This window comes from Telopea speciosissima, chromosome 5, assembly GCF_018873765.1.
Source record: "Telopea speciosissima isolate NSW1024214 ecotype Mountain lineage chromosome 5, Tspe_v1, whole genome shotgun sequence".
In the NCBI taxonomy this organism is placed as follows: Eukaryota; Viridiplantae; Streptophyta; class Magnoliopsida; order Proteales; family Proteaceae; genus Telopea; species Telopea speciosissima.
The window spans coordinates 63,616,838-63,641,704 of record NC_057920.1 but is presented as its reverse complement, the minus strand read 5'-3'; the positions used below and the strand labels follow the sequence as shown (position 1 = coordinate 63,641,704).

The 24,867-nt window shown below is 39.0% G+C and overlaps 1 protein-coding gene across 2 annotated transcripts; it reads right to left on the bottom strand.

Annotated features, from left to right (window-relative positions):
* Positions 1-443: 443 nt before the first annotated feature.
* LOC122662744 (mitochondrial import inner membrane translocase subunit TIM44-2-like) lies at positions 444-24,867 on the bottom strand. Of its 2 annotated transcripts, none has more exons than XM_043858464.1 (16): positions 24,855-24,867; positions 15,023-15,034; positions 12,592-12,731; positions 12,311-12,417; positions 11,116-11,199; positions 10,903-10,978; positions 10,134-10,178; positions 9,599-10,021; positions 9,419-9,487; positions 8,989-9,053; positions 8,813-8,881; positions 8,641-8,713; positions 8,410-8,514; positions 2,152-2,223; positions 1,994-2,056; positions 444-575 (listed from the first exon to the last, which is right to left on the bottom strand). In XM_043858464.1, exons 3-16 carry the CDS (start codon positions 12,664-12,666, stop codon positions 444-446), a joined length of 1,458 nt encoding a protein of 485 aa, XP_043714399.1. In that variant the 5' UTR covers positions 12,667-12,731; positions 15,023-15,034; positions 24,855-24,867. The 2 variants fall into 2 exon arrangements, with proteins under 2 accessions (XP_043714399.1, XP_043714400.1); XM_043858465.1 differs by lacking the exons at positions 15,023-15,034; positions 24,855-24,867 and adding exons at positions 15,733-15,739; positions 16,940-16,943 and having other exon boundaries at positions 12,592-12,730.

Genomic DNA, 24,867 nt, shown 5'->3' with positions numbered 1-24,867 from the left:
TTTTCCTTATATAAATAATGGCAAAAATGGCAAATTGCATTTCATGTTGTAAGGGTAAATGGTTTATCTGAGGCAGATGATATTTCTTTCGAACATTTAAAAAGTCCATTTTCGAAAGTATAGAGGCAAAGAAAATAGCTGGTTCTATTCAATACCTATATGAGGCAAAGATGAAACACTAAGGCCAATACTAAGGGTAAAAGTTTGGCTCGGAGAGCCTGAGACCAATAGGGTCCGGGATAGGCTTGAGATTTCCAGGCTGAGGTAGAGTCAAGCTGAGCTCAAATAAATTTTCCCATTGTGCTTATTCTGACCTCAATAAATTGAAAATAACTATCATGGTTTCCCTGGAGATGGAAACAAAAACCCAAGGAAAATAAACCATGTCAGTTAAGACCACAAAAACCACTAGATGAGAGCTGCTGATTAAAAAAAATAATCCACTAGATGAGAGCCTGGACACCAAGTTGCTGCATTTCTCTCAACCTCCACACTGGGAAATAGGCACCTTCCCCAAGCTCTTCTACATCCATTTGCTGCATAGCCCACGCGTAGTATACAGTGTGAATTGTATCCTGGAAGGAACAATGAATTCAGATATTAAAAATAAAAATTAAAAAAGAGGAAAATTTAGGGTTTAAAAGGAAGTGAATGTTTTTTGAAAGAGGGTTAAAGCTAAGAGCCAGTCAATGGATTTGATCTTAAATGGGATTTCGATCGAGAAATAGATCAACTCGACCAAGGTATGAAGGGCAAGCCTGAGGTATGTTGTAGGGTGAAGAAAAGTTTGTAAACAGGTCTTTTGTCATCTTTAACATTGGACATTGACAGATATCGATGGATAATTTCAACTTACACCAAACAAACAATAAAAGAACTAATTAAATTTGCAAAAAAAAAAAAATAATGAAAATAGACAAATTCTATGGACAAAGAAGGACCAAAGTCTCAGCAACAAGCAAATGTTGTATTTGACAAGTGATATCCAATAATAAAAAAAAGTTCACATGGCTTCTTCGAACTTCGCCATATATGCACCACATCGTTTACATAACCCCACCTCAGAGAACTCTGAAACTGAACCATAACATGAAGTCTATCCAGGTTTACCAAATCAGCCCAGATGACTTTGGGCTAAACAACTAATCACAGCAAAAGACAACTGACTCAATCAAGTGAAACCCAACACAGCCCAAATGGAAACCACAAAACAAAAACCCTCAAGACTCAAAAGCAGAAAATAAAATATTAAAAGTAAATCTAATTACTAAAATGACCACATCAGAGTCAGCCCATAGGTAGGCCCTCTTTGAAGTGTGAGCAATCAGCCAGAACCAGAACTTGTCACACGGGCATACATGATGCAACATCCTAACATAAACTCAGCTGCTTGATGCCCTTGTGCATGTTGACCATTTTTTGTGGTCCATTATCAGTAAAACTTTGATCTTAATTTTATGGTCGCTTGCAAGTTTTGATATCTCTAAAAAGAGAAAATATACTGTATGACGGGAAAAGAACAGACACAAAACTATGATAACAGTTATCATGTAAGTGACACAGGTATAGGGATGAAGGGCTCAGTTCTTACCAAGGGCATTCCCAAGGTTATTTATCTACCTGAAAGCAAGAAATGAACGTATTCTGAAGTTTCTAGTTTCTACCATGAAAGTCCCAATATTAGTCTATAAGATGGGAATCTCATAGCATCCAATCTCGTCAATACTCTCCAATTCAATAAATGCCATCGAGATTCTGATGAATGAAATATATTTTACTTCAGGCAGGAATATGGTTAAACCATGACCAGATTTGGTAAAAACAAAGATCAAGGTAAGGTAACATAAACATTGTGTCTGTGCATTGATTATAAAAACAAGACTCAGATTTTAACCCTCATCCCTTCTCTTACAGGATCACGCCATTAAATGCTAGCAAAAGATATGTTGAAAAGATTACACATTTAATTGCAATAACAAGATCAAGAGCTTACCTTTCCCCCTTCTGTTATGGAGCCATGTCTATCTCGCACACAGTAGATTTGTTGTGTTTGAAACTATGGCAAGTCAAAAGGAAAAGCGCACATCAGCATCAGTGCTTACAACCATAAGTAGTAGATATTTTTCAAATAACTGTCAATGAAATGCTTACAGCTACAATGATTATGGGAGTGCTTCCCATAAGTTTGGTCTCTCTAACTTCTACCTCAGATATATGTAAAATCTGCAATAAGGAATCATTCACAAACATTTATTAACAAAATAAATTAATGATTATGCAATTTCATACATATTTTATCCTATGAATTTTTCGGTTGGAAATCCAGGCATTTAAAATTCCAACAACTGTAGCCTGATGAATGTTTGGAATTGGTTATACCTTCAACTAACCACAAGTACTAATCTTCTTAACATTGAATCTGATGTCTACCAATATAAACCACTCCAAAACAGACCAACCATAAAGAAATGCTTGACATGCAATTTTCATCCCCTACAGGAATTTGAAAACAACAAAAAGAATTGAAAGGCAAATACTTACATTTTTTCAGGAACTAAACATGGTGATTTGCCAAATAAGGCTTTCTCAAACATCAAGAGAGACAAAACTACCAACATCCTTACAGAACACCAAACCGTCCCAGTTAAATAAAAATGAATTCAAACAGGCAAAATAAGTTCTACTGTAAATACTAATTCAATTGCTTTGGAATCTCCTCTTTTTTTTCCCTGGGGGTGTGGATGGAACCAATGACAACCAAATAGCCTTGAAGCAAGTGCAGCTTCCCAGCAATGTACCTAGAGGAAAAAGAAAAGTAGGTGGAAGAAAAACATGTCCTTACAAAGGAGACCCAAACTTATGTCAACGACAGGCCCAAAAAGAAACCTAGGCAAGGAGGCCAATTGGACAAAATGCTCCTTCCACACTAGTTTTAAACAGGCTGCTTCCAAGTGATTATACTCCCACAGCGCACGCACACACACACAAAGATTAAGTCCTAAATTAGATGTGGCAACTGGGCAAGTTCAGGCAGGTTGAGTTAGGGTTTGTTGGGAAATATGCCTGGCCTCGACCTGCCATTTTATATAACATGCGGATTGTAGGTGCGCTCAAGGCCAACCCATTTATGATCAGGCAAGTTTGGGCAGCACATGTAAATTTTTAAATACAAAAATTACCTAAAAAATTGCTTAGTTTTAATTATTGTATTATGATAATAATGTTAATCGGGCTACTGAATGGGAAACTGGTGGGGCTAAGAAGGTTCAAGATGGGAACAAAGAGTATACAGTAGGCAGTAGGACATAAGGTCTGGGGCTGATGGCGGAGGCTAGAATATTTAATAATATAATGTAAGGCTGAATACAGATGTAATCAATCCCAGTTAAAGATAAAACCCCAACAAATAACATTAATAAACTCTCCAAACAACCACAGCAACTTAAGATCAGATTAAATGAAAAGGAATTCAAACAGGCAAAATAAGGCTGAGATTAAGAAAAATCTGTAACTCACAAAACCTGGCCCCAAAAGGGCTGTTCTTCTGATCGAAGGTAGCTAGTATGAAGTCTAATAAAACCCCAAAACAGCAGCTTGTTCTGACCAGAGGTTGCAGAGATATGACCCCAATTAGAATTAGGGCAATTAGGGCTGGATTGGGAGAAACTGAATAACTCCAAGCACAGGCCTTCAAAGGCCCTGATCTCCTGGTCAAGTGTCCCTTTTGGGGAGCCCAACAAAACCCCAAAAGCTTGGCTAAAACAGGTCACAGGTGGGGGAGATCTTGGTTATCGATCCCTGCCCAAAATTCTCACCCAAACTGAATCCGATGGGTCTGCTTGGTGTCTCCTAGTCTTCGATCAGCAACTCAGTTGGGTGATCAGTATAATAACTCCGGAGGGCCTCGGTAATGTAGATAAGTCACCTAAAGGGTTTATTTTATTGGAATAAGCTTTGGGTTGGGTTATATATGAATTGGGACTTTGATCCCATGGGTTTATTTTATAATTGGCCACTTTAATGAGCCTAAAATTTGGTAGAAAGTAGGAAAACAGGATTTACTTCAATAGTTTAGTTAGAGTCCTGTTTTGAGTCTATTTCCTTTATTATTTCACTTTCCTAATCAATTTAGGTTATCTTATTAGTTAAGGATTGGTTTAGGCCTTTCCATTTTAGTGTTTAAGTTTATTTTTGAGTCTTTTATATATGTTTGTAAGGGAGGCCAGCATTGTACACGAATTTGATTAATGAAATATTGGCTTGAGCCTTTGTGACAATCCTGAGATAGGATGGGTGAAATGCCCAGGCTGAGATAGCCAACCCCAACCTTCCCCCATCCCCTTCCATCGGTTCTTGATTCCAAACCCTAGTTTCAGTCAAATCGAGTTCAAGAGTACTACAAGCTTTTGGGATTTTTTCAAGAGATTGTTCTCATCGATTTCTTGAAGATTACCACATCAAGATCATTGCTGCCAGGGTTACAAGGCTTCTATTTATTCAGGAGATTATTTATCTTGATTGCAGCTTCAACAGATTACAATTTGTGGGTTTTTATTTGTTACTTCAACCAAAAAAATTGTTCCCTCATTTGAGTTCCCATTGTTCTCTTGGTTCCCTCATATGATTTTAGTTCCCATTGTTCTCTTGGTTCCCTCATATGATTTTAATTCTCATTGTTCTCTTGGTTACCTCATATGACTTCAGTTCCCATTGTTCTCTTGGTTTCCTCATATGATTTATTGTATATTGGAGGGTTTTCTTTTAATCCTGCTTGGGCTTAGACCTATTCTGGTTCTAGTCTTATATTATTTGTGGGTTTTTATTTGTTACTTCAACCAAAAAAATTGTTCCCTCATTTGAGTTCCCATTATTCTCTTGGTTCCCTCATATGATTTTAGTTCCCATTGTTCTCTTGGTTCCCTCATATGATTGTAGTTCTCATTGTTCTCTTGGTTCCCTCATATGACTTTAGTTCCCATTGTTCTCTTGGTTTCCTCATATGATTTATTGTTTATTGGAGGGTTTTCTTTTGATCCTGCTTGGGATTAGACCTATTCTGGTTCTAGTCTTACATTACTCGGATAGCAGCAATTACACAAATAAAATCAGAGAAATAGAGAACAGAAAAGAGTAGAAAAGAACTCGATAGGTGTGGGTGGGGTAGGCTCTCTCAGCCTTGGGTCTCTCACCCATAGCTATCCCAGCTGTTGAACAATCTATCTCAGATTTAGAGGTTGCATGCAAGCTTCAAAAAATCATTAATTAAAAGTGTAGAACATTACAACCGATGGCCCATTTATATAGCTTGGCCCAAGCTTCTCAAAATAGACAGTTTAAAATTAGAAACTTAAAACCAAAAGGAAAGAACATAGACTTAGAAAGCATAGTTGTCATGGTGCTAGGCGATCCAAGGCGTTCGAGGTCCTCCCTAAGCACTTAGACGCTTAGGCTCCGCCTAGGCGGCCTAAATTGCATTCCAGTATTATTTTTTTTAATATATCAGTTAAATGTGTAAAAACAATCAAAACACACATTTGGTTTATATATTCTTGGAATTGGTCATTTTCAGGTATACCTAGCCTCACATTTGGTTTACACTATTCTTAGAAAATATGATGTTATCAATAAGTTATCAACATGCTCTCGATTTAGATAATTGTTCTGGTTCACTAAGGAATTTGATTGAACAAATGATTTTACTTTTACATGAGACTTTTGTATTAGGTAGAGCACAAAAGCAGCTTTCCAACAAATCCAAGATTACTTAAATCTGAATTGTATTGAAGGAGTATTGTTCCGGTCAAAACTTATTTGGTGTGCGCGAATGCTGCCAAAATCCCTCTGAATGAAAATATTTTTTTAGATATCAAAACAAATGAATATTTTACCGCACTTTTGGTTTTTAGCAATGTTTTACCATATTAAGATTTATGGAATTTTTAGATTTGAGAAAAACCCCAGCACTAGAAAGTTGAAAGTTTCACCTATTGCCAAAAATCCAATTTTTTGTTCTTGAACTGGGGGTTTGACTTTTTATCCTTTTAGAATTTTATTTTTTAACTATTTTTATTGGATTCAAATAGGGGGGGTATTTGCTTATTTATGAATAATATCTTAAGTAAATGAAATAAAAAATATAAAAACATTTACATTAAGTAAATGAAATAACAAATATAAAAACATTTACTTAAATGATTTTTGGCATAAATAAGTGTCAGAACCTGGTTCGATACCAATTAAACCAACGCAATGCGCCCTACAATAAGGCGGCAGCTGACTATGCACCTAGAAATCTGCCTAGACGCCTTAGCAACTATGTTAGAAAGTACTCAGGATAGGAAACCACTTGTCTAACAAGGACTTACTAATCTAACTTGCTTGCTAGCTAAGGAAATAAAAATAGAAGCAAATTAGTCTTCTAGAAACTCTAACCGTTCTCCCCTCCTTGCTGCTGACTTGGTCTCCTAATAAGACAAAATAGGGGACAGATTTGGACTTCCAGAAGGGCTGGGCTAGACCAATCTAAACCAGGCTTGATTGGACCAGCTGCTGGTCCTGGTGCCCTTCTTCCTCCTGCAGTATTGTAGCCCAGTGAAGGGATCTACATCAAATAATCAGGCAACTGGGCCAAACCAGATAACTTACCATCTATTAGTTGGGCTTCATTTAAGGTGGGCTAACTGAGCAGGGCTGGAATTTGCTGCCCCTATCGTAAATTGATGCAATAGTAGAATATGATTCAGGTACCTGACTTGAAATGGCTGGGAATTGGAATAAATCTGTAGTGATAGTGAAAAGAAGGGTGAAATTATCACACTATTCTTCAAAGTTCCCCAATCAGCTCTCCACGAAGCGGGAGTGAGACTGTGTACATCTGCCCCTCCCCAGACCCTGCAGTAGTGAGAGTCTCATGCACCAGGGCACCCTTTTAATCAGCACAAGTAGTTATACATAAACTACTTATTCAATACTGATCTGCACTTTCGTTCTGATGGGCAAGCTAGAGAGTATTATGTTGGTGTAGAACTATTTTATAGGCAAGAGGTCCTCCACAAAGAAAAAGGCCCACATAGAGAGGCCTTCCTTCACAGCCCACCTACTTGTGCCATGTGGTGAGGTGATGTGGCAATTACAACGGTTGGATAGATATGGTAAGGTCTGGATTGGTCACTCACTCTTGTCAAATTTTAGAGAAAATTTCAAGCAAATATCATCCCATGTATTGGCATTTTTCTCTCTCTTTTCAGTCTTTCATTGTTTTCAACTGTTTTTCAAAAGATTTTGCAAGCTTTATTTCGCCACATGGTCGATCCCATTGTGGTTAAAACTTAACATGTGATTAGGAGACCTGGCCCTACCTGCCAAGTGCCCAAAAAATGGGGCCCGCCTAAAAGGCCACATGGTGGATATAAGGGCCACCTAGGAAGACATGGACCATGCAGGAAACCATAGCCCTATCATTAATTACCAAACAATTTAAAGAGTATCTAGATTAAGGCAGTGATTAGTTCACCAAAATATCCAAATCTAGGTACAGAGAAATCAAAGAAGAAAATCTATAGAGTCTCCATGGCAAAAGAGGGTATTCTACTATCTATAACTAACTATGCTCAATCATGTATGTGCATAAAAGCAGGGTTAACTGCTACGGCAGTGATAACTGTCACTGCAGAGGCTACTCATTTCTCCTTTCTCACTAGTATAATGCAACAAAATACATTTTTTAGTTCTAACGTGACATAAATTACTTAAACACCACTAAAACAAACTAAGATCTTAATAAATTAAAATAGGCCATAATAAAAGAAATAATTGTTAACACTACTGTTGTTAATTGCAACCCTATTTAGTTGGTTAATTATATAATGCATGTAAACTGTCATTATAGGCTTCGTAAAATGTAATGGTAATTAATGGCCATCATGGGTATTCCAAAACCAAGTAATATGCACAATAAACAACTTCACTGAATTGGTTACTTGCATGACTCAAAAATTCCCCTAGTATGATCTAACATTATTACTAGTGGTTAACAGTATATCTAATCGGTGAGAACAGCTACAAAGACCAAATGCTTCATGTTTTTCACCAATAAATTCACTGTAGTTTCAAGAAGGCTTCCTATTTGACCATTTGCTGCATATAGTAAACTTTTTAGTGAGCAGATAAAAAAACAAAAACCCCATGGACAAAGTATTTGACATTTCCATTTATATTTCCCATTATCCTTTCAACTGTATTTGGCCATGCATTTCAAAAAAAGGTTACTCTCAGAAACATTCACAAGAACCTTTACAAGTGACAGAACAATATACTTGGACCAATTTTGTCCAGGAGAATCAAGAATGTTGACCCTGACCTACTGGATGCAGAAAAATGAATATTGGATCAACAATTCATCAACCATACCTTATTGTCAAAGAAGATACCCTGGCTTTCATAAGCTCTATGCTCTGCTTTACAACGCTCAAGCACTTCAGGGCTACAGTTCTTCTTCAGTGTTTCCACGTCCCCCTGCACAAGAATTTATTACTTAGTACAGATGTAATCAGGCTGCCAAAATAACACTATAATACACCAAAAGGGAAAAACTAAAGACATTTCATGTTCCTGCAATTTCATATGAACTTCAGTAGTTACCTTGAGATAAGCATTCAAGGTTGGCTTGATCATTTCCTGAACTTCAGCTGCAAACTCCGGTAAAGAAAAAGACCTTGAACATGCGAAATTTCATACAGCAGAGTGATTAGATTGCTATTGTAGAATAATGAAAACCCCAGAAAGAGAAGGCAGAAGAAGAAAGCTATCTTACGGATCTCGACGACGTATCTCCTTGAAACATAATGCAGCTGTTGTTTCTCCAAAAACTGTTTCATTGATACTGTCAATGAGAACACACCAAATTAGCAGCAGAAATGGCAAATATAGGAAGCCTCCAGTACAATAGCAGAAAGGAAATCACAAACAGATTGAAGTGTAGAAGCATACTCTTGTATTTTGTGAACAACCGGATGATCACTAGTTTCCCAACGTTCCCGCAAGTCCTCTGCAAACTGCCAAATTCCAACTCCAAATCCAATTATAACCTCTTACTTTCAACAAGGAACCATGAGCATAACAGAATGTCTGTCAAACATCAAAAACTCAAAAACCAAAGAGATAGGCATGTCCATGCAGTTAAATTGCAACATCTCTTGTCAATAAGGTAAGAAAAAACCCCACTATTAAAAAGAATTGAAGAGTAGATGAAACTGACTAGGGACGGAGTTTCCCAGTAACTATGTCAGTGTTCTTATATTGATCATCCTTTCCACAAAATGGAGTGTTCCAACAATAGTGAGAAAGATTATGCACCAATAAAATGTGTACAAGCCAAAACAACAATGTGATGTGGCTGGGAAGAAAAAGGAAAATGTACCTCCTGACCCTTTGTTACAACAGGCTCACTGATCCCACTTATGCGCTTGAATACAGGATGACCTTGCATCTAGAAAAAAACAGAAGATCAAGTTCACGTGAGGAGCTACGTACTAAATGAAAGAAATAGTTCATCTACGCTATTCCCACAGTTAGGAAATAAGACCAGTGGACCATTCACCTTCGTTTTAAATGCTCCCCACTTCTTACCCCACTTTGACTGCTTGGTGGGTACAACAACAATGTCAGTTCTCGTACTTCGTTCTCCTGTTGATGCAGAGGAAGCTACATTTTGCACTTGCCTTCTCTTAGCAGGGTTACCACTTAACTCATCTTTTACTGTGTCATAGCCCTTCTTGGCTAAGTCAATGACCTTTGCATCCTTCATTTTTTGAAAGGCTGCAAAAACCCTAGGAGAAGCAGAAGAAACACCGGACTTAAACCTGCCAAATAATGATTCTTTAGCATCAACAGATTCGGATTGCTGGGAATTTTCTTTTCCAGATGTAGTACTGTCTCCATCCTTAGCAGCAGCATCAGATTTAGCTGAGGTACTGGAGGATCCAGATGACTCTTGTTGTCTTATTCCAAGGCTCTCCTTGACCTAAATTGTGATACAAGGGGAAGGCAATAATGTTTTCAGAGGGTCCTAAAATTCTAAAAAAAAAATCATGATTCAATAAAAGGCTTCACAAATGCAATAAAACATGACTCGCCTCTTCCGTGGCAGCTGAAATCTTCTCCTTTACATTGGCAGTAACCTGCAAAGAAACAAAGTTCTCAAAGATTAATGAAGGAACTATAACAAGATTTGAAAACCAGCTTTGCTGGATATAAAGCAAAAGCATGGAGGAAAAATTGCCATACACAAAGGGACCATGAAACAATGGCTTGGAAGAACGTGATCCACAATGGCCATAACAGATCGCAAATTATCCAAGATTAAACAATAGTGCATGCAGGCAAGGGAAAGCAGCTTACTTTCAAAATTACAAAAAACTTACAATGCAGCTGATGCAAACTGAAAAACTAAGTCTGACCTATACCCTAGGGCAAGTGAAACAAGGAAATAAAAATTTTCCCCAAAAAAACCAGAAAGAAAATCTTTTTTCAAGAAATTGGAAAAATGGCTAAGATCCCAGAACAGAACAAGGACACAAATAGGAAAGTGATAGACTCGGTAAAAGTAGAATGACATATGCACCAACAGAAGTATGGAGACGAGTTTGCTTTAAACCAGAGGGAGGAAAATAGAACTGCTACTCTGTCATTCTGCTAAGAAGTAAAACAGCAAAGTTATGAACCCAAAACATGTCTAAAAAACATACACACAAAAAAACAAAGTTTCAAAGGTTCTGATAATTATTACAGCCACAAAAAGTCATGAATCTTCAAAATTTAAACCAATAGAATAATTCTGATCAGTTAGTTTCAGGAAAAAAATCTTTCAATCAGTGCTGCATCTGTCGGTATTTTTTAGCTTACCTTCTTCGCTGTAGATTCAGCTTCTATCCACACGCTGTCTGCACGCTTGTACAACTGCTCCGCCGTCTGCTTCGTTCTGCATTCACTAGTTCACCATCTAAGGCCCTCCTTTGAAGTGTCTGCCAGCCTTTGGCATACAAAAGTATGTCTCAACCTACAACCTAGAAAACTAAAAATTCCAGAAGGCATAGAGCGACTATATCCTAAAATTACCTGACTTTTAGTTCTTCTTTCACCTCCTTCAGCTCGCCTGCTTTCTCCTTAAGTTCCTTTACTGACTGTTGGAAATCCGTATTACTACCACCACCAAATAAAAACCACAGATAGAGATTAGAAAAGGTACATGATATCATATATGAGCTGAGCACTGCCAAGTAACAGAATGAGCAAGTGTAAAGATGGAAGTAATAGTAACAATATAATAAAGGTGGCAGTGGTACACAGAAAGGCAGTAATACTAGCAGAAAATGAAGGGAGGCATAAAGAGTTGGAATAAAAAATGGAGTAAGGAATTTATTTCTATCTCAGATAGATTTAAACCCATTATAAATAGCTGATCCATCCGGCAAAATAACGCAGAAAACACAAAGATATCAACCCTAACAAGCAAATGACACATTTTTTTGACCTTTAGTAGAAAGAAGTAACAGAGAAAAAGAAAATAGATAGCTCAAAGAAGAAAAAACCTGTACTTTATTTTCAATATTTCAATTTCATTTCGGCCTAACTCAATTCTAAGACTAATAATTTCTCTTACCTTTTTCTTTTAGATCATAAACTAAAGTCTTTCTTTCCATATTATGGAATCCCATCCTTGTAGTTAGGTTAAAAAGGAACCTTTGGATCTAATGCAGCAATGGTTGCATCACGAATATTGATTATTCCAATTATTGATTGGTCTCTTTCTTTCATCGAATACTATCTTCTTACTTCTCACGGTAAGACCAACCAATTCCTTGCAATGAAAGGATTCAACAAAAAAACCTTTTCTTTTGTACAACCACTAGAAGGGATTTCTATATTTCGCATCTAATTAAATTATGTTGTGAGAATATTCAGCCAACTTAGTATAACAGAGTATTTCTGCTGCAATTAAATGGGTACCCAACCTGACCCCCAACCCATAAAAAAAAAAAGGCATTAATTCTTGCACAAAATATCGATTGAAACAAGTAACTAGTAACAATAATGTAACAAAGAATAACAGTAAATTGAGAAAGTAAACAAGCTAAAGCAGACTTAAATAGAGAACTCTTCAGTTGTTCATTTCTCTTTCTTTTCAATGTATTAGACACAGACAATGTCTTCTGGGTTTTGACTGCCAATTTATAGAATCAACAAGAAAACAATGCCGAATTCCAAAACACAAGGTTACATGAAAGTTGCAAAGTACAGAGGGGAAGCATACCTTTTAACTTCTCCTTTTACTTTCTTTGAGAACTCATTGAAGACACTGAATCCACGAGAACCCGAAAGTCCATTTTCCGAGAGCAATCGCAGCCGCGTATTCGAAGTCTAGATGAAGAAACAACACAAAAGCCAAACGTAATATTTCCGGGATTACGTAAACAAAGAGAGCAGTAACCAAAAGTAGGGTTCCCGTCACTCGTTTTCTACATATGTATAGCTCAATATGACAATGAAAAAATAGAACACTTGATGCTGAGATTAAAGTCGTGGCGAACAAACCTGGTATGATTTTAGCTGCAGAGAAAAGAGTTGCTTGGACAGAAAGAAATCTCGCACCAGTTTTCTGCTACCCATTAGAGATAAATTTAACTCGGAAATTCCAAACCTTGCTTGATTCTTGGCCAAAACAAGACCTCTCAGGCTGGCTCGCTCGGTCGTCCTCTTTTTTTTTCGTCAAAAGCCGAGGGTTGCAGAATAGACGAAGAATAATTTGAAAAAAAAAAAAAAAGGACAAAATAACACCTTAGCCCGACCTAGGTCCCTTAAGCGTGGCCCGGCTCAGTTCGGCAAGAGATCGGGCTAGGATATCTCAGCCAGGCCTAGTCCTATCGGGCTTAGCCCAGTCCAGGTCATCCTTGAAAGCCCAAAGTTGGGCCCCGACGGGGCAAAGTTGGCCCACCCCCATTCACACATGTATTCGCTGAAAAAACAAACATTTAATAGTTTTCATTTTTTTAGCTTATCTGGAATTCTTTGCGGCGACAAATGTTGTGTTCTCAAATAGTAGACAAATACTGGTGTTGCTCCTACAGCAAACCAACCATGACAACACTGGCAGCACTAGGAGCCTCCACTTGTTGGTGTTATAAAGATAAAGGGCGAGCGGTAGCAGCGCTCGAGCACTACCATTATAAATTAATGTTAGCAGTGCTCCACCAATCTAAGCCGTTGAATTGCTATAATCTAATCTGAAACGTTCAATTTTTAAACCACATTATCTGTTCTTTACCCATCTTGTCGGTGAACCTTTCATCCCTTCGTCTCTCCACTGTCACGACGTGACGATCGACTACCCCAGAATCCATTCTCTCCTCTCCAAGCTTCTCTGCGACGATGGTGCGACACCCTCACGCCGGTGCACCCTCACGCGACGGTAGAGAAAGGAATCCGTCAAATCCGCTGCTTCCATTGGCGGCCTCTACCTTAAAAGCCCTAAATTGAACAAATCTCTTCCTCTCTCACAACGACCAAACCAAACGGTACAGAAAGGAATCTCCTTCTGCAACTCAATCATTCTACTAATGGACCTTCTTATAACTTCAATCACTCTAGGTATGCTCCATGGCTAACTCGCCATCTCTTCCTCCCACCTTCACTCTCTATTTTATGATTAGATTCTGAAATCATGTGTTAGGATTTTTAATTTAGAATCGTGGATTTAGAGCTTTGAATGAGGTGATTGTGGTAGCGAAGGTATTAAGCCAATAGAGGAGTCTGGTGTAACCTAGGGGCAATGGCACCACATGTAAATACTATGTCATTTAAGGGTTATATTGTACCATTATTTTTACATACATAAAATCATCTCTTAGCGTGATTAGTAGAGAGAGATCACTTCTTCATCTTCGTATTTGTTTCCTTTTGTGGTATCAAAGCTGCGAGAAGCAGACCTCTCACATTCACAATCGGCAATGGCGAATTCTGATTCTTCTCTTGTGTTTCCATATCCAAGCAACCTTAATGTCGTGAATTTCGTGACACAGGGGCCACTGTTCATGTCACAGAGTCACCAGGTATACTCCGATCCATTACTCCTTATAAAGGTTCCAACAGAGTTTATGGTAGGCGATGGTAAACATCTCTCTATTACACACACTGGTGATAGTTCGATATCTGTTGGTAATATAACTCTGCCATTGAAAAATGTTCTGTTGGTTCTATCGATTAAGAAAAATCTTTTATCCGTATCTCAGTTGACTAATGATTATCCATGTAGTTTTGAGTTTGATAAACATGGTTTTGTGGTTAAGGATCTTCCAACCAAGAGGATACTAGCATCGGGGAGTAACATTGGTGGTCTCTATAAGTTTGATGCTTCTTCTGGAGTTCAGTCATATAGTGCTCAGGACCTTCAAGTCCATTTTTCTTCTCGTTTTCAATCTACTTCTGAAAACATTTGGCACCAGCGGATTGATCATCCTCAAAGCCGCTTCATGAAACACCTTAGTCACAAGGGATTAATCTCTGTAACCCAGCCTTCCAAACATATGTGTTCAAGTTGTGAACTTAGTAAGAGTAGGAGACTCCCTTTTATCAGTTCTTTTACTAGATGCAGTGCACCTTTAGATCGTATTCACTGTGATTTGTGGGGGAAGGCTCCCATAGCTAGTGTTCAAAATTTTAAGTATTATGTCATCTATATTGATGATTTTTCAAGATACAGCTGGTTGTATCCTCTTAAGAGGAAGTCTGATTTCTTTCATACTTTTTTGGAATTTCAGTCTATGGTTGAGTGCCAATTTGCTACTATAATCAAAGTTTTTCAATGTGATGGTGGTGGTGAATTTTCTGATAAGGCTTTCCTATCTCATCTGAAACGTTGTGGCATTATTAATCATGTTTCCTGTCCGGGTACATGCACCAGCACAAAACAGTGTGGCAAAGAGGAAGCATAGACATCTTGTTGAGCTTGGGCTTGCCATGATGTATGCAGCCTCAGTTCCTTATAGATTTTGGGTGGAGGCTTTTTCTTCAGCCATTTTTTTAATCAATCGGCTCCCTTCAAAGGTGTTAGAGATGGACACTCCTCTCAATGTATTATTTCACAAGTAGCCTGATTACTCCATGCTATGTGTATTTGGTTCTCTCTGTTATCCATACTTACGGGATTATGCTGCACATAAGTTTACACCTCGGTCCTTACCCTGTGTGTTCCTAGGCTACAGTGATAAACACAAGGGATATCGGTGTTTACATCTCTCTACTGGACGTGTATACATTTCAAGACACGTTGTATTTGATGAGGAATTCCTTCCATTTCGGCAACCTGGTTCTTCTGTGCCCAGTTCTGAGGAGTGTACTGTTAGCAGCTTTGCGAGTTGGGCTTCACCCGAGTCACACATAATACCCACAACAGGTCCCTCTAAGTCACCTTTGCCATGGTTCTCTGAGCCTACTGATTCTCGGCTTCCAAATGCCTCACCAGATGTGCTTATCCAGCCCACTAACACTCAGCCTGTTGCTAGCCCACAGGTGGCTCGGCCTACTACTGTTCAACCTGTTGTAACTCCATCAACAGGTCTTACATTTGATTCCCTAGCTAGTTCTGGTCAGCCTGCTATGGCCCAGCCTACAGATTTAACACCTGGAACGCTAGTTGATTTCAATCCAACCCATTGTGGCCCACTCACCCACAAATATTCAGCCTCTATTGGCTGAGACTACTCACCTGATGGTGACTCACTGCAAGGTTGGTGTACGCAAGCCCAACCCGAAATATGCTCTTGCATTATCCACCATTCCAACCGAGCTCACGACTATTAAGGCAGCTCTTTGTCATCCAGGTTGGAAGGCCGCTATGCTCGAGGAGATGCCGGCTTTGGCCCATAATCAGACTTGGATGCTGGTTCCTAGAGATCCATCCATGAATATTGTTGGATGTAAATAGGTTTTCAAATCTAAGCTCAAAGCCGATGGCTCCCTGGAACGTTTGAAGGCCCGATTAGTGGCTAAGGGGTATTCCCAACAAGAAGGAGTGGACTTTATTGAAACTTTTAGTCCGGTGATCAAACCAGGTTCCATACGCTTGGTGTTGACTATTGCAACAGTCGTCCAATGGCCTATTCGTCAACTCGACGTCAAGAATGCGTTCCTCCATGGCTTTTTATCTACACTGGTTTTTATGAGTCAACCACCTAGTTTTGTTGACAAATCTAAGCCCAGTTATGTTTGTCGCTTGGACCATACCTTGTATGGGCTTCGCCAGGTGCCTCATGCGTGGTTTGATCGTTTTAGCTCTTTCCTCATCAAATGTGGTTTCTATTGCTGTACTTCGGACTCATCCATGTTTGTCTACCGGTGCAATGGGTGTGTCTTGGTTCTCCTCCTGTAGGTGGATGATATTGTTCTCACTGGGAACGACTCGGGGTTCTTAGACTCCTTTATCACTACCTTGGGAACTCGGTTCTCCATGAAGGACTTGGGTCCTTTACACTATTTTCTTGGGATTGAGGTGACTTCCACTCCGCATGGCTTATTTTTGTCACAAGCAAAGTATGCTGCTGACATCTTGCGTCGTGCTCATATGGATAGTATCAACCCCACGGCGACTCCTATGGTCTTACGACCAGATTTGTCCTCTGATGCGCCATTTCCTGATGCTACACTATTTTGGAGTCTTGTTGGAGCTCTGCAATATCTCACTATGACTCGACCTGATCTATCTTTTGTTATCAACTCTATTTGTCAGCATATGCATGCTCCCACAGAGGCACATTTTGGTATGGTAAAGTGTATTCTACACTATGTCCGTGGCACACTTGATCGAGGTCTTCGGATTGTTCGAGATAGTTCTCTTGCCCTTTATGCTTTCTCGAATGCCGATTGGGCCGGTTGCCCGGTCACTCGCCGGTCTACTACGGAGTTTTGCACTTTTCTTGGCTCCAACTGCATTTCGTGGAGTGCCAAGAAACAGCCCACCATCTCTCGATCTAGCACAGAGGCTGAATACCGAGCAATGGCATCTGCAACTGCAGAACTCACTTGGTTATCTTTTCTTCTTCGTGATATTGGGATTCTGTAACCATGTCCGCCTCATTGTTTAGTGACAATCTCAGTGCGCTTCACGTGACCGTCAATCCGGTCCTCCACTCTCGTACAAAACATATGGAAGTTGATTATCACTATGTCCGTGAGAGGGTGGCTCTCGGTTCACTCATTACTCACTTTGTTCCTTCGCATCGCCAGCTTGCAGATATGTTCACCAAGCCACTTACGAAGCTTGAGTTAGATTCTATCAGTACCAAACTAGGCCTTTGCTCTCGGCTTAGTTTACAGGAGGATATTAAGCCAATAAAGGAGTCTGGTGTAACCTAAGGGCAATGGCACCACATGTAAATACTATGTCATTTAAGGGTTATATTGTACCATTATTTTTACATATATAAAATCATCTCTTAGTGTGATTCTCTTAGTAGAGAGAGATCACTTCTTCATCTTCGTCTCTGTTTCCCTTTAGAAGGAACTTTGATTCCAACCTAACAAGCCAGCACGATGTTCTACCAAATCTTGATCACTATTGCCAATACCCAAGTGCTTCTTTGTGCATTCACTCTTAGAACTGTAATGGCTTCAAAAAAAACTCTCAATTTCTCTCAAACGAAGAAGCTGATCAACCTCAGGCCCAAGAAAAATAAAGTTTCGTTGGCACATTGCGGGAGATATATGACCAGAGAATTTTTGCTGACTTTATTACCCTGATTTTCCTAGAATTCTCTCCTCATCATTAGAAAATGACTTAACACCTCTCCCACAGGAAGAAAGATAAAAGAGATGTAGGATCTTCTTATTAATGCCTCTACGAGGTTGGGAATTCTTTTGGCCATTTATGAGAGAACTCTGATACAGTTTAATAATAGAGCCAATGACATCTTTGAGCCTTGAAGACAGAATTTACACCAAAATCTTTTATAAATTGGGAATAGAGCTGATAGCAAGAAAACCTCTAATATTTTCCGCATCTTCTGAGATCAAAAAAATGAAGCTATTATTCAAATTTTTGTCCCACCTGGGATCCTTATAAAATTTCTTTCTAACACAAGGAGATTTTCTTTCTATTCCGGCACCTTTTATAGAATGTAAAATCAAACCCATCTGTTCTAGGGGATTTATCACCTTTCAAATCCTTTACAGTTTCCCAACTTTCACTTTCTTCATAAGGCCTTTCTAAATCATCAGCTTGGTTGTGAGAGAGACATCCGAAACCCAGTCTGAAATGAATGTCTGACCTTTCCATCAGACATGAACTAGTTCTTTTAAAAATTTAAAGCAATCCTTTGAATGTCCTTCTCTTTTATAAAGTGTCTAATACCCTCTTAATCTGCTGATATGATTCACCTTCCACGATGAGAGTGTCTAAGACACAAATCGCCACGACGAGAGAGGTTCACAGCAGGATCTCCATCGAATCGGTACTCCAACAGAGGAGTGGCTCGTCGCACTGCAGATCTTTGCTCACAACGGCAACATCTCCTGCAAATCCAATGCCATTAAGGTTTTCAGCTTGGTGAAGCAGAGAAAGGGTACAAGAAGATGAATGCTTGGTAAAACAGAAAAATGGAAAGGGATTTGGGGGATTGTGTAAGATGGATCAGATTTTGGGGATCGTGTTTGAAAGAGATGAAAGATTAACCGGCTAGGTGGGTAAACAACATGTACTGTGGTTTAGTAAAATGGACATTTCAGATTAGATAATAGCAATTCAATGGCTCAAATTGATGGAGCACTGCTAACATTAATTTATAATGGCAGCGCTTGAGCGCTGCGACCTTTTGGCCAAAGATAAATTGTGATGTTGCGTTGCCACAAGGGAGCTTCAAAGGAGCGCAAGGCTGTGTCAATTTCTCAACCCTTTGGGTCAATCATTCAAAGTGAGCTCTTGGTTATGCGCAACGCTCTACCGATAGCGTTGGAATTAGACTTTGATCATATTCAGGTTGAGTCTGATAGCAGGGATGTAGTGTTGTTTATTGAAGGTTGAAAAGCTCCTATAATAGATGTGGTGGGGACTTTTGCTGCCTCCTGTTACTGTATGGTGCAGTGTTGCATCATGCGATGGCTGCATAGGCCATGTGCACCATGTGGGGCCCACTGTGCCACATGACCTATGCAGCGCTGCACGATGCAGCACTGCACCGTGCACTAACAGGAGATGATAAAAATTCGATGTAATGGATCTAGTTTCTGATGTTTAGAAGCTTACACATTCTTTTTGCCTCTATTTCTTTCTCTTTTATTCCACGGGCTATGAACTCTATTTCAGATGCCCTGGTTTGGAAGACCCTGTCTCTAGTGTGTGTAACAAATTGATCATATTCCATTCGGTGGCTTCATGATCTCTATGTAAATGAGGCCTTTGGTTGTACACAAAAAAAGTTGTACACACTCTCCCCCTTAGCAAAAATTCTTGTTTACCAAAAAAAAAAAAATAGTTTTCATTTTTTTGGAGGTGGGGGGAAAGGGATCGATGCTCGTGCGCAGCTTGGTTTTTAGTCAGTTTGGACATATGTTCACGAGTTTGAGGGAATTTTCGGGCATTTGTAAATACAGAGAGGTAAGGATGTAAACGGATCGAATTCAGTATTCATATTATCATATTCGATTATATATATTCTGATTGATTCAGATAATATCCTATTAGTTTTCAGACATATTCGGATAGTTTCCAAATAGTGATTTTTTGAATACGGATTCTCCTAAATGGATATGAACACGGATCGAATACGATTTTTGACTATCCGTTGACATCTTTATAGTTTTGTTGATGAGGGTTCAACAACTACCCTTTCTTCTACTCTTCTTAGTCTTTGATTTTTTTACGGTTTTTACTTTTGATATTATCTTGTATTTATTTTAATAGATATGTGATTACATGTATCACTGTGCATAAAACAATATATATAAACCAATAAAAAATCTTAAAAAAGAATCACATTATCTTAGCTTATAAAATTATAAAAATAAGAAAACAAAATCCAATAAGGTAACTTAATCGGATAGATGGACACAGATATATTTCAGACATTTTTATTATTGTTGGTTGCTAAATGGATCAGATAATAATCGGTCGAAAAGAGGGATTATTTGATTTTAGATCAATTCCTCAGCCCAGATGGTTCAGCCCAATCTTAGGTCTACAAACTAACCCAGGCTCTGACCACGGACTGAAAAGCCCGACCTAGGCCTTGCTGGGCTCAATGTGAGCTTGGGCTAGCAAGGGGATTTGGCTCCTGTCTTGCCGTGGCGGGAGCTTGGGCGTCCAGCACCCCCCACAGATTCTGCCACGTGGACAGGAGACCATCCAACGGCATATGTTTGAGTTTCAGAACTTTAACCCATTTTCTTCTTTCGTTGCTCTGTCACCCGGCGAACCCGACCGATTTTAGATTTTTGAAATCTGAAACCTAAAACGAAACCCCTTCGTCTTTCCCCTTTTCTTTCTTCCCCCTGTGTTTTCTCCGTCCTTCTCTTGACCTCGCCTGACGAAACCTAGCAGCGGCGACACCTCATCTTGTTGCGACAAAGGGGCGAGAGATGAATGGCGGTGAGCGACGAGCAGCAATGAGTGACCTCGCGACGAACCCTAGCAGCGGCGAACACCTCTCATCTCGTTGCGACACAGGGAAGCTCCACTGCTTGAGCGACGAACGGCAGCGAACAACGAGTGGCAGTGAAAGGTTCTTCACAGACAGAGGTATTCACGTCCAGTTCTCTTAACCTTCTTCTTCTGCAAACTTTGTATTTCCCTTTTCCTTCTTTTCGTCTCTTTTTTTTTTTTTTTTTTAGTGTTTTGCACTGTGACTTTCATTGGGCCTAAGGCTGAGTGAGGCTGAGTGAGAGAGAGACAACTTTTGTGCAGAAAAAAATCGATTCTCATAGGTGCTCCAGCATTCCTAGAAGCTAAAAGCCTGCTGCCCTTCCCCCCACCCCCATCCCCTGTGGATTTTCCAACCTACACTACTTTTTTACCCAGCTTGAGAGAAAAATTTAAACAGATTTTGCTGAAATTCCAGAATTTTCGTCAAATTAATAAAATACAAAACATAAATTAGAAAAGAAACTAGGTACTTGGTCCTCCCCAGAAACTCTACCTATTTTTCTCTGCCTGGTCCTCATTTCCTCTCTAGCCTTCTGATTTCTTCTGTATAGTTTTCCATCTGAAGAGAAATTTATGACCAAATTTTATATTAAAAAAAAAATAATGAGATTCTGAAGCTTCAACAAAATTTGCAACCTTGATGGTACATTCTTTTTTTGGAACTGAGGGTACGTGACCATGACTCCCAGCCCATATAAGGAAGAAAATTCATGTTCCCTTGGTTAGGTCTTACCAAATGCCACTATACAAGGTTAAATATTTTGCAGTCATTGGCTCTGTGAAGTGGGTCATAGCATATTATTGTATGACTAGGTATGTTCACCCTTATGGAAATAGCAGGTCAAAGAGGAGTAGAAATGATGCCCTAAGCTGCCAAATTGGATTCTATACTTCTAATGGGCACTTCCGGCTTTTCTCTCTCAATCTACACCCTTACAGAGTGTCTTCGTTTATTCTTTGTTAATCAAATCTGTCATTAGTTCATTACTTCTGAAATCTCTAGATACTCTTCTTTTTTAGTATGTGAGGTTCTTTATCCACTTTTGCTTCTATTGGATCCTGAAATTGGCCTTCTTTTATTTATTGCTTTCTAGCTCTTGTAATTTTTTTTTCCTTCTGAATATTATCTACTCTTTTTGTTTTTGACGGAATTTTGTTGTAAATCAGTGTAATAAGCTGTTGTTGTTTCCCTTCAGAATGTTTATAGTAAAACCATTCTGTGCCACTTCTGTTATTTATCTAGTATTTTCTGGGTACTTTCCATCAGAAATTGGGATGTTTTGGCTATGATTACGCCATTATCTGGTAATGATTCATAATTCACTATTATGAAGTCTGTATGCACTTGGTGTTCCTAGATGAATTCAAGTTAACAATTAACTTTTCCTTTCCTAGGTGAGTCTTTAGCTCAAAAAGAAAGAGCACCTGGGTTGTTCCCAGGAGATGATGGTTCGAGTTCATCAAGATTCATGTATTCATCAGTAGGTTGTATTTCTTTGCAAAAGCAATAACTCTCGTGCATGACCATAGTTTTGTCCATACTATTGAATCTTTTCAAGTCATCAGGAAAAAAAAGGTCCTTTGCTTGACAGGCATTATGCATTTGTAGTGGTTGTCTGGGCCACTGTGGAGACAGATCCAGACTCAAATATTGCTGGGTTTGAGTAAATCCAATTTAAATATGTCTAACTATAGCCTCACATGGGGGGGTGGGGTTTGGATTGACAAATACAGGAACATATTGCTTTGCTACGACAACTTCCATGGAGGAGTTATTAATGATTTAGATAATTTCTTTGGGATAGTGACAAGACTCCTGTAACAAAGCCATATTTGCTTACTAGCTTACTTGAACAGAATTTCTTTCTAAAGAAATGGAGTTGGTTAATTACACGAAAGAAGTCTTTTTCCCAAGATCATCCCTGGCAGGTCCAGCTCGTAATAACAAAAGAAATAAAGTAACAAGAACAAAGAAAAACAATTGGTAAAAAAATAGATAGTTAATATACAATTAGAGGACAATCAATGATGATTATACAAAGACTCAATGTAATCTTTGACAAGCATAAAGAGGGATCATGGTGAATCAAGTCTAATGTTTGATCAGCTAATTGGTCAAAAGCCAAGAAGGAGACTGTTTAGGGGGGAAGGGGGTGGGGGGAATCTACCTTTTCCTCCCTTATGAGAATTATCTATTGAATATTTGTGGTCTTATAGATTTCCTACACAAAGATCTCGTTGGAACATTATTACAAAATTAAGGAAAATAAATTCATCTTCCCTCTTCTGCCAGAGATGAAGGTGAAGGGAGTTGATTTTCTTTTTGTTATAGATTAATGGGGCTCAAACAGGGTAAGTTGCACTGATCTGGGAGCAATCAGTTCTTCAGGTGACCGTATAACAATGTGGAATGCAGATTGAGCTTTCATGGTAACAATGGATTACCACAACAGTAGAGAAGGTTCTGAATGAGTATTCATGAATTTATATTACTAAAATGAAGAGGCAGATAGAGAGGAATTATGGACAGAGCCTGGAAAATTTTGAACTTAGGAGAGGAGGAGCTTGAGTAGTGGGGGAATTCTAACATGATGAAGTGTTTTGAAGGGAAATAAACAAGAACCAAAGGCAAACCAATAAAGTAAGTGCCTCACCAACCGATGCTCCTAAGTTCTCAATTGGAATTTGGTGTGGGGCCTTTATTGAGGAGATTATTTCAGAAAATTGAAGAGTCGGTTGAGCTATTCAAGAAGCTACAGCTACAAAGAAGATAAAAAGCTATAGAAAAAAGGGGCAAAAAAGGGTTTTTCACTGTTTAATCTAACCATGAACACTTAGTGAATGGCTGGAACGTGATCTTTATGTAGTGCATATATGGGGATAGCCTTGTCCCTCCACCATGTTCTGTGGTTTGGGTGCAGGAGTTTGTTGAGCAGTTGGATCCATTTGACCCAGGAAACTTTGAAGTTAGGATACAAGGACATGTGTCTAAAAATGGCTCAGTACAGGGATGCAACTAAATTATCTCAGGAAGGGTTCAAAGTGGTATTAATGCGTCACTAACTCCTCCTTTACAGCCATGTCTGAGTGTTCTGCTGGTTCATGCCAAACAAATATCCCATATCCATATCCATATCCATATCCATGCCATGTTGTGGCTACTCGAGGTGTACATGAAGTGCCCGAGTAAGAGAGGTCCTTGAAGGGTGAACTTTTTTGCTTGGGTAGTGACCCTCGATTGAAGTTCCTCACTAGTCACTATAAGGGAAGTGGTTTGATGCTGAAAAACAATGGTACCTAACGTGAGGAGGAGAAGAGTGGGTGAACCACCTTTTCTTACCTTGTAGATGGCCAGGACCATATTTGCAGTAAAACATGACAGAGGTAAACAAAACAAAGAAAATTACTGAGATACATCTATAGCTATAGAACCTCTATAGAAAAACAAATTCAAGGCATAGCAACTTTACGGATAACTTGCAACTGTTATACAGCTGAACATTTTAAACTTGCAACTACACTTTAGTGTTCAGTCTTCAATGCATCCTCTATTGCAGTAACACATAAAGGTAAATATAAATAATATTGTGTCTCCTCGTAAAGAAATTAGGAGCCTTGGTGGAGTCGAACCACCATCTACTAGGCCTAACCCCAGTTGCTCTTCCATTTTGAGCTAAAGACTCACCTATCTCCATAAATCATGTTAGTTTAATCTAATATTCTGAAGAAGGGTTACCCATGTTCTGAACTCCCATATGGAACAATAATTGATGGGCTCTGCAGAGCTGGAAACACTGGAAGGGCCCTTAGCTTGCTCAGGGAAATGGAAGAGAAGAGCAGATGTAAGCCAAAACCTATTTCAGTAACAAGATAAACCCTTCAGTATTACACGATTTCATGACCCCAAATCACACTAAAAAGTTTCACCAAAAAATCACACTAAAAAGCCAGCCTCTACTTTGAACTTGGACACAGTCAATGGGTTTTGGGAAGAGATCTTAAAAACTAACAAAGAAACCATTACAAGAAATTGACAACAGACAACCATTAACAAAGAAACCATTACAACAAATTGACAAAAGACAACCATTCACTGCAAGGGGGCAAATATATTTACAATCTGAAATTCAAACCCCCACCCAATAATGGGAGCTCCTTCTTTTTACACATTCTCTTCTCCA

What these genes read in the sequence shown, in the direction of transcription:
- LOC122662744 (XM_043858464.1), bottom strand. Translation starts at nt 12,666, where the DNA reads ATGGGTAGCAGAAAACTGGTGCGAGATTTCTTTCTGTCCAAGCAACTC. An exon ending in TGCAGCTAAAATCATACCAG is followed by an intron (nt 12,418 to 12,591) that starts GTTTGTTCGCCA and finishes TTCTTCATCTAG; the next exon opens with ACTTCGAATACGCGGCTGCG. An exon ending in AAAGAAGAACTAAAAGTCAG is followed by an intron (nt 10,979 to 11,115) that starts GTAATTTTAGGA and finishes TAGTGAATGCAG; the next exon opens with AACGAAGCAGACGGCGGAGC.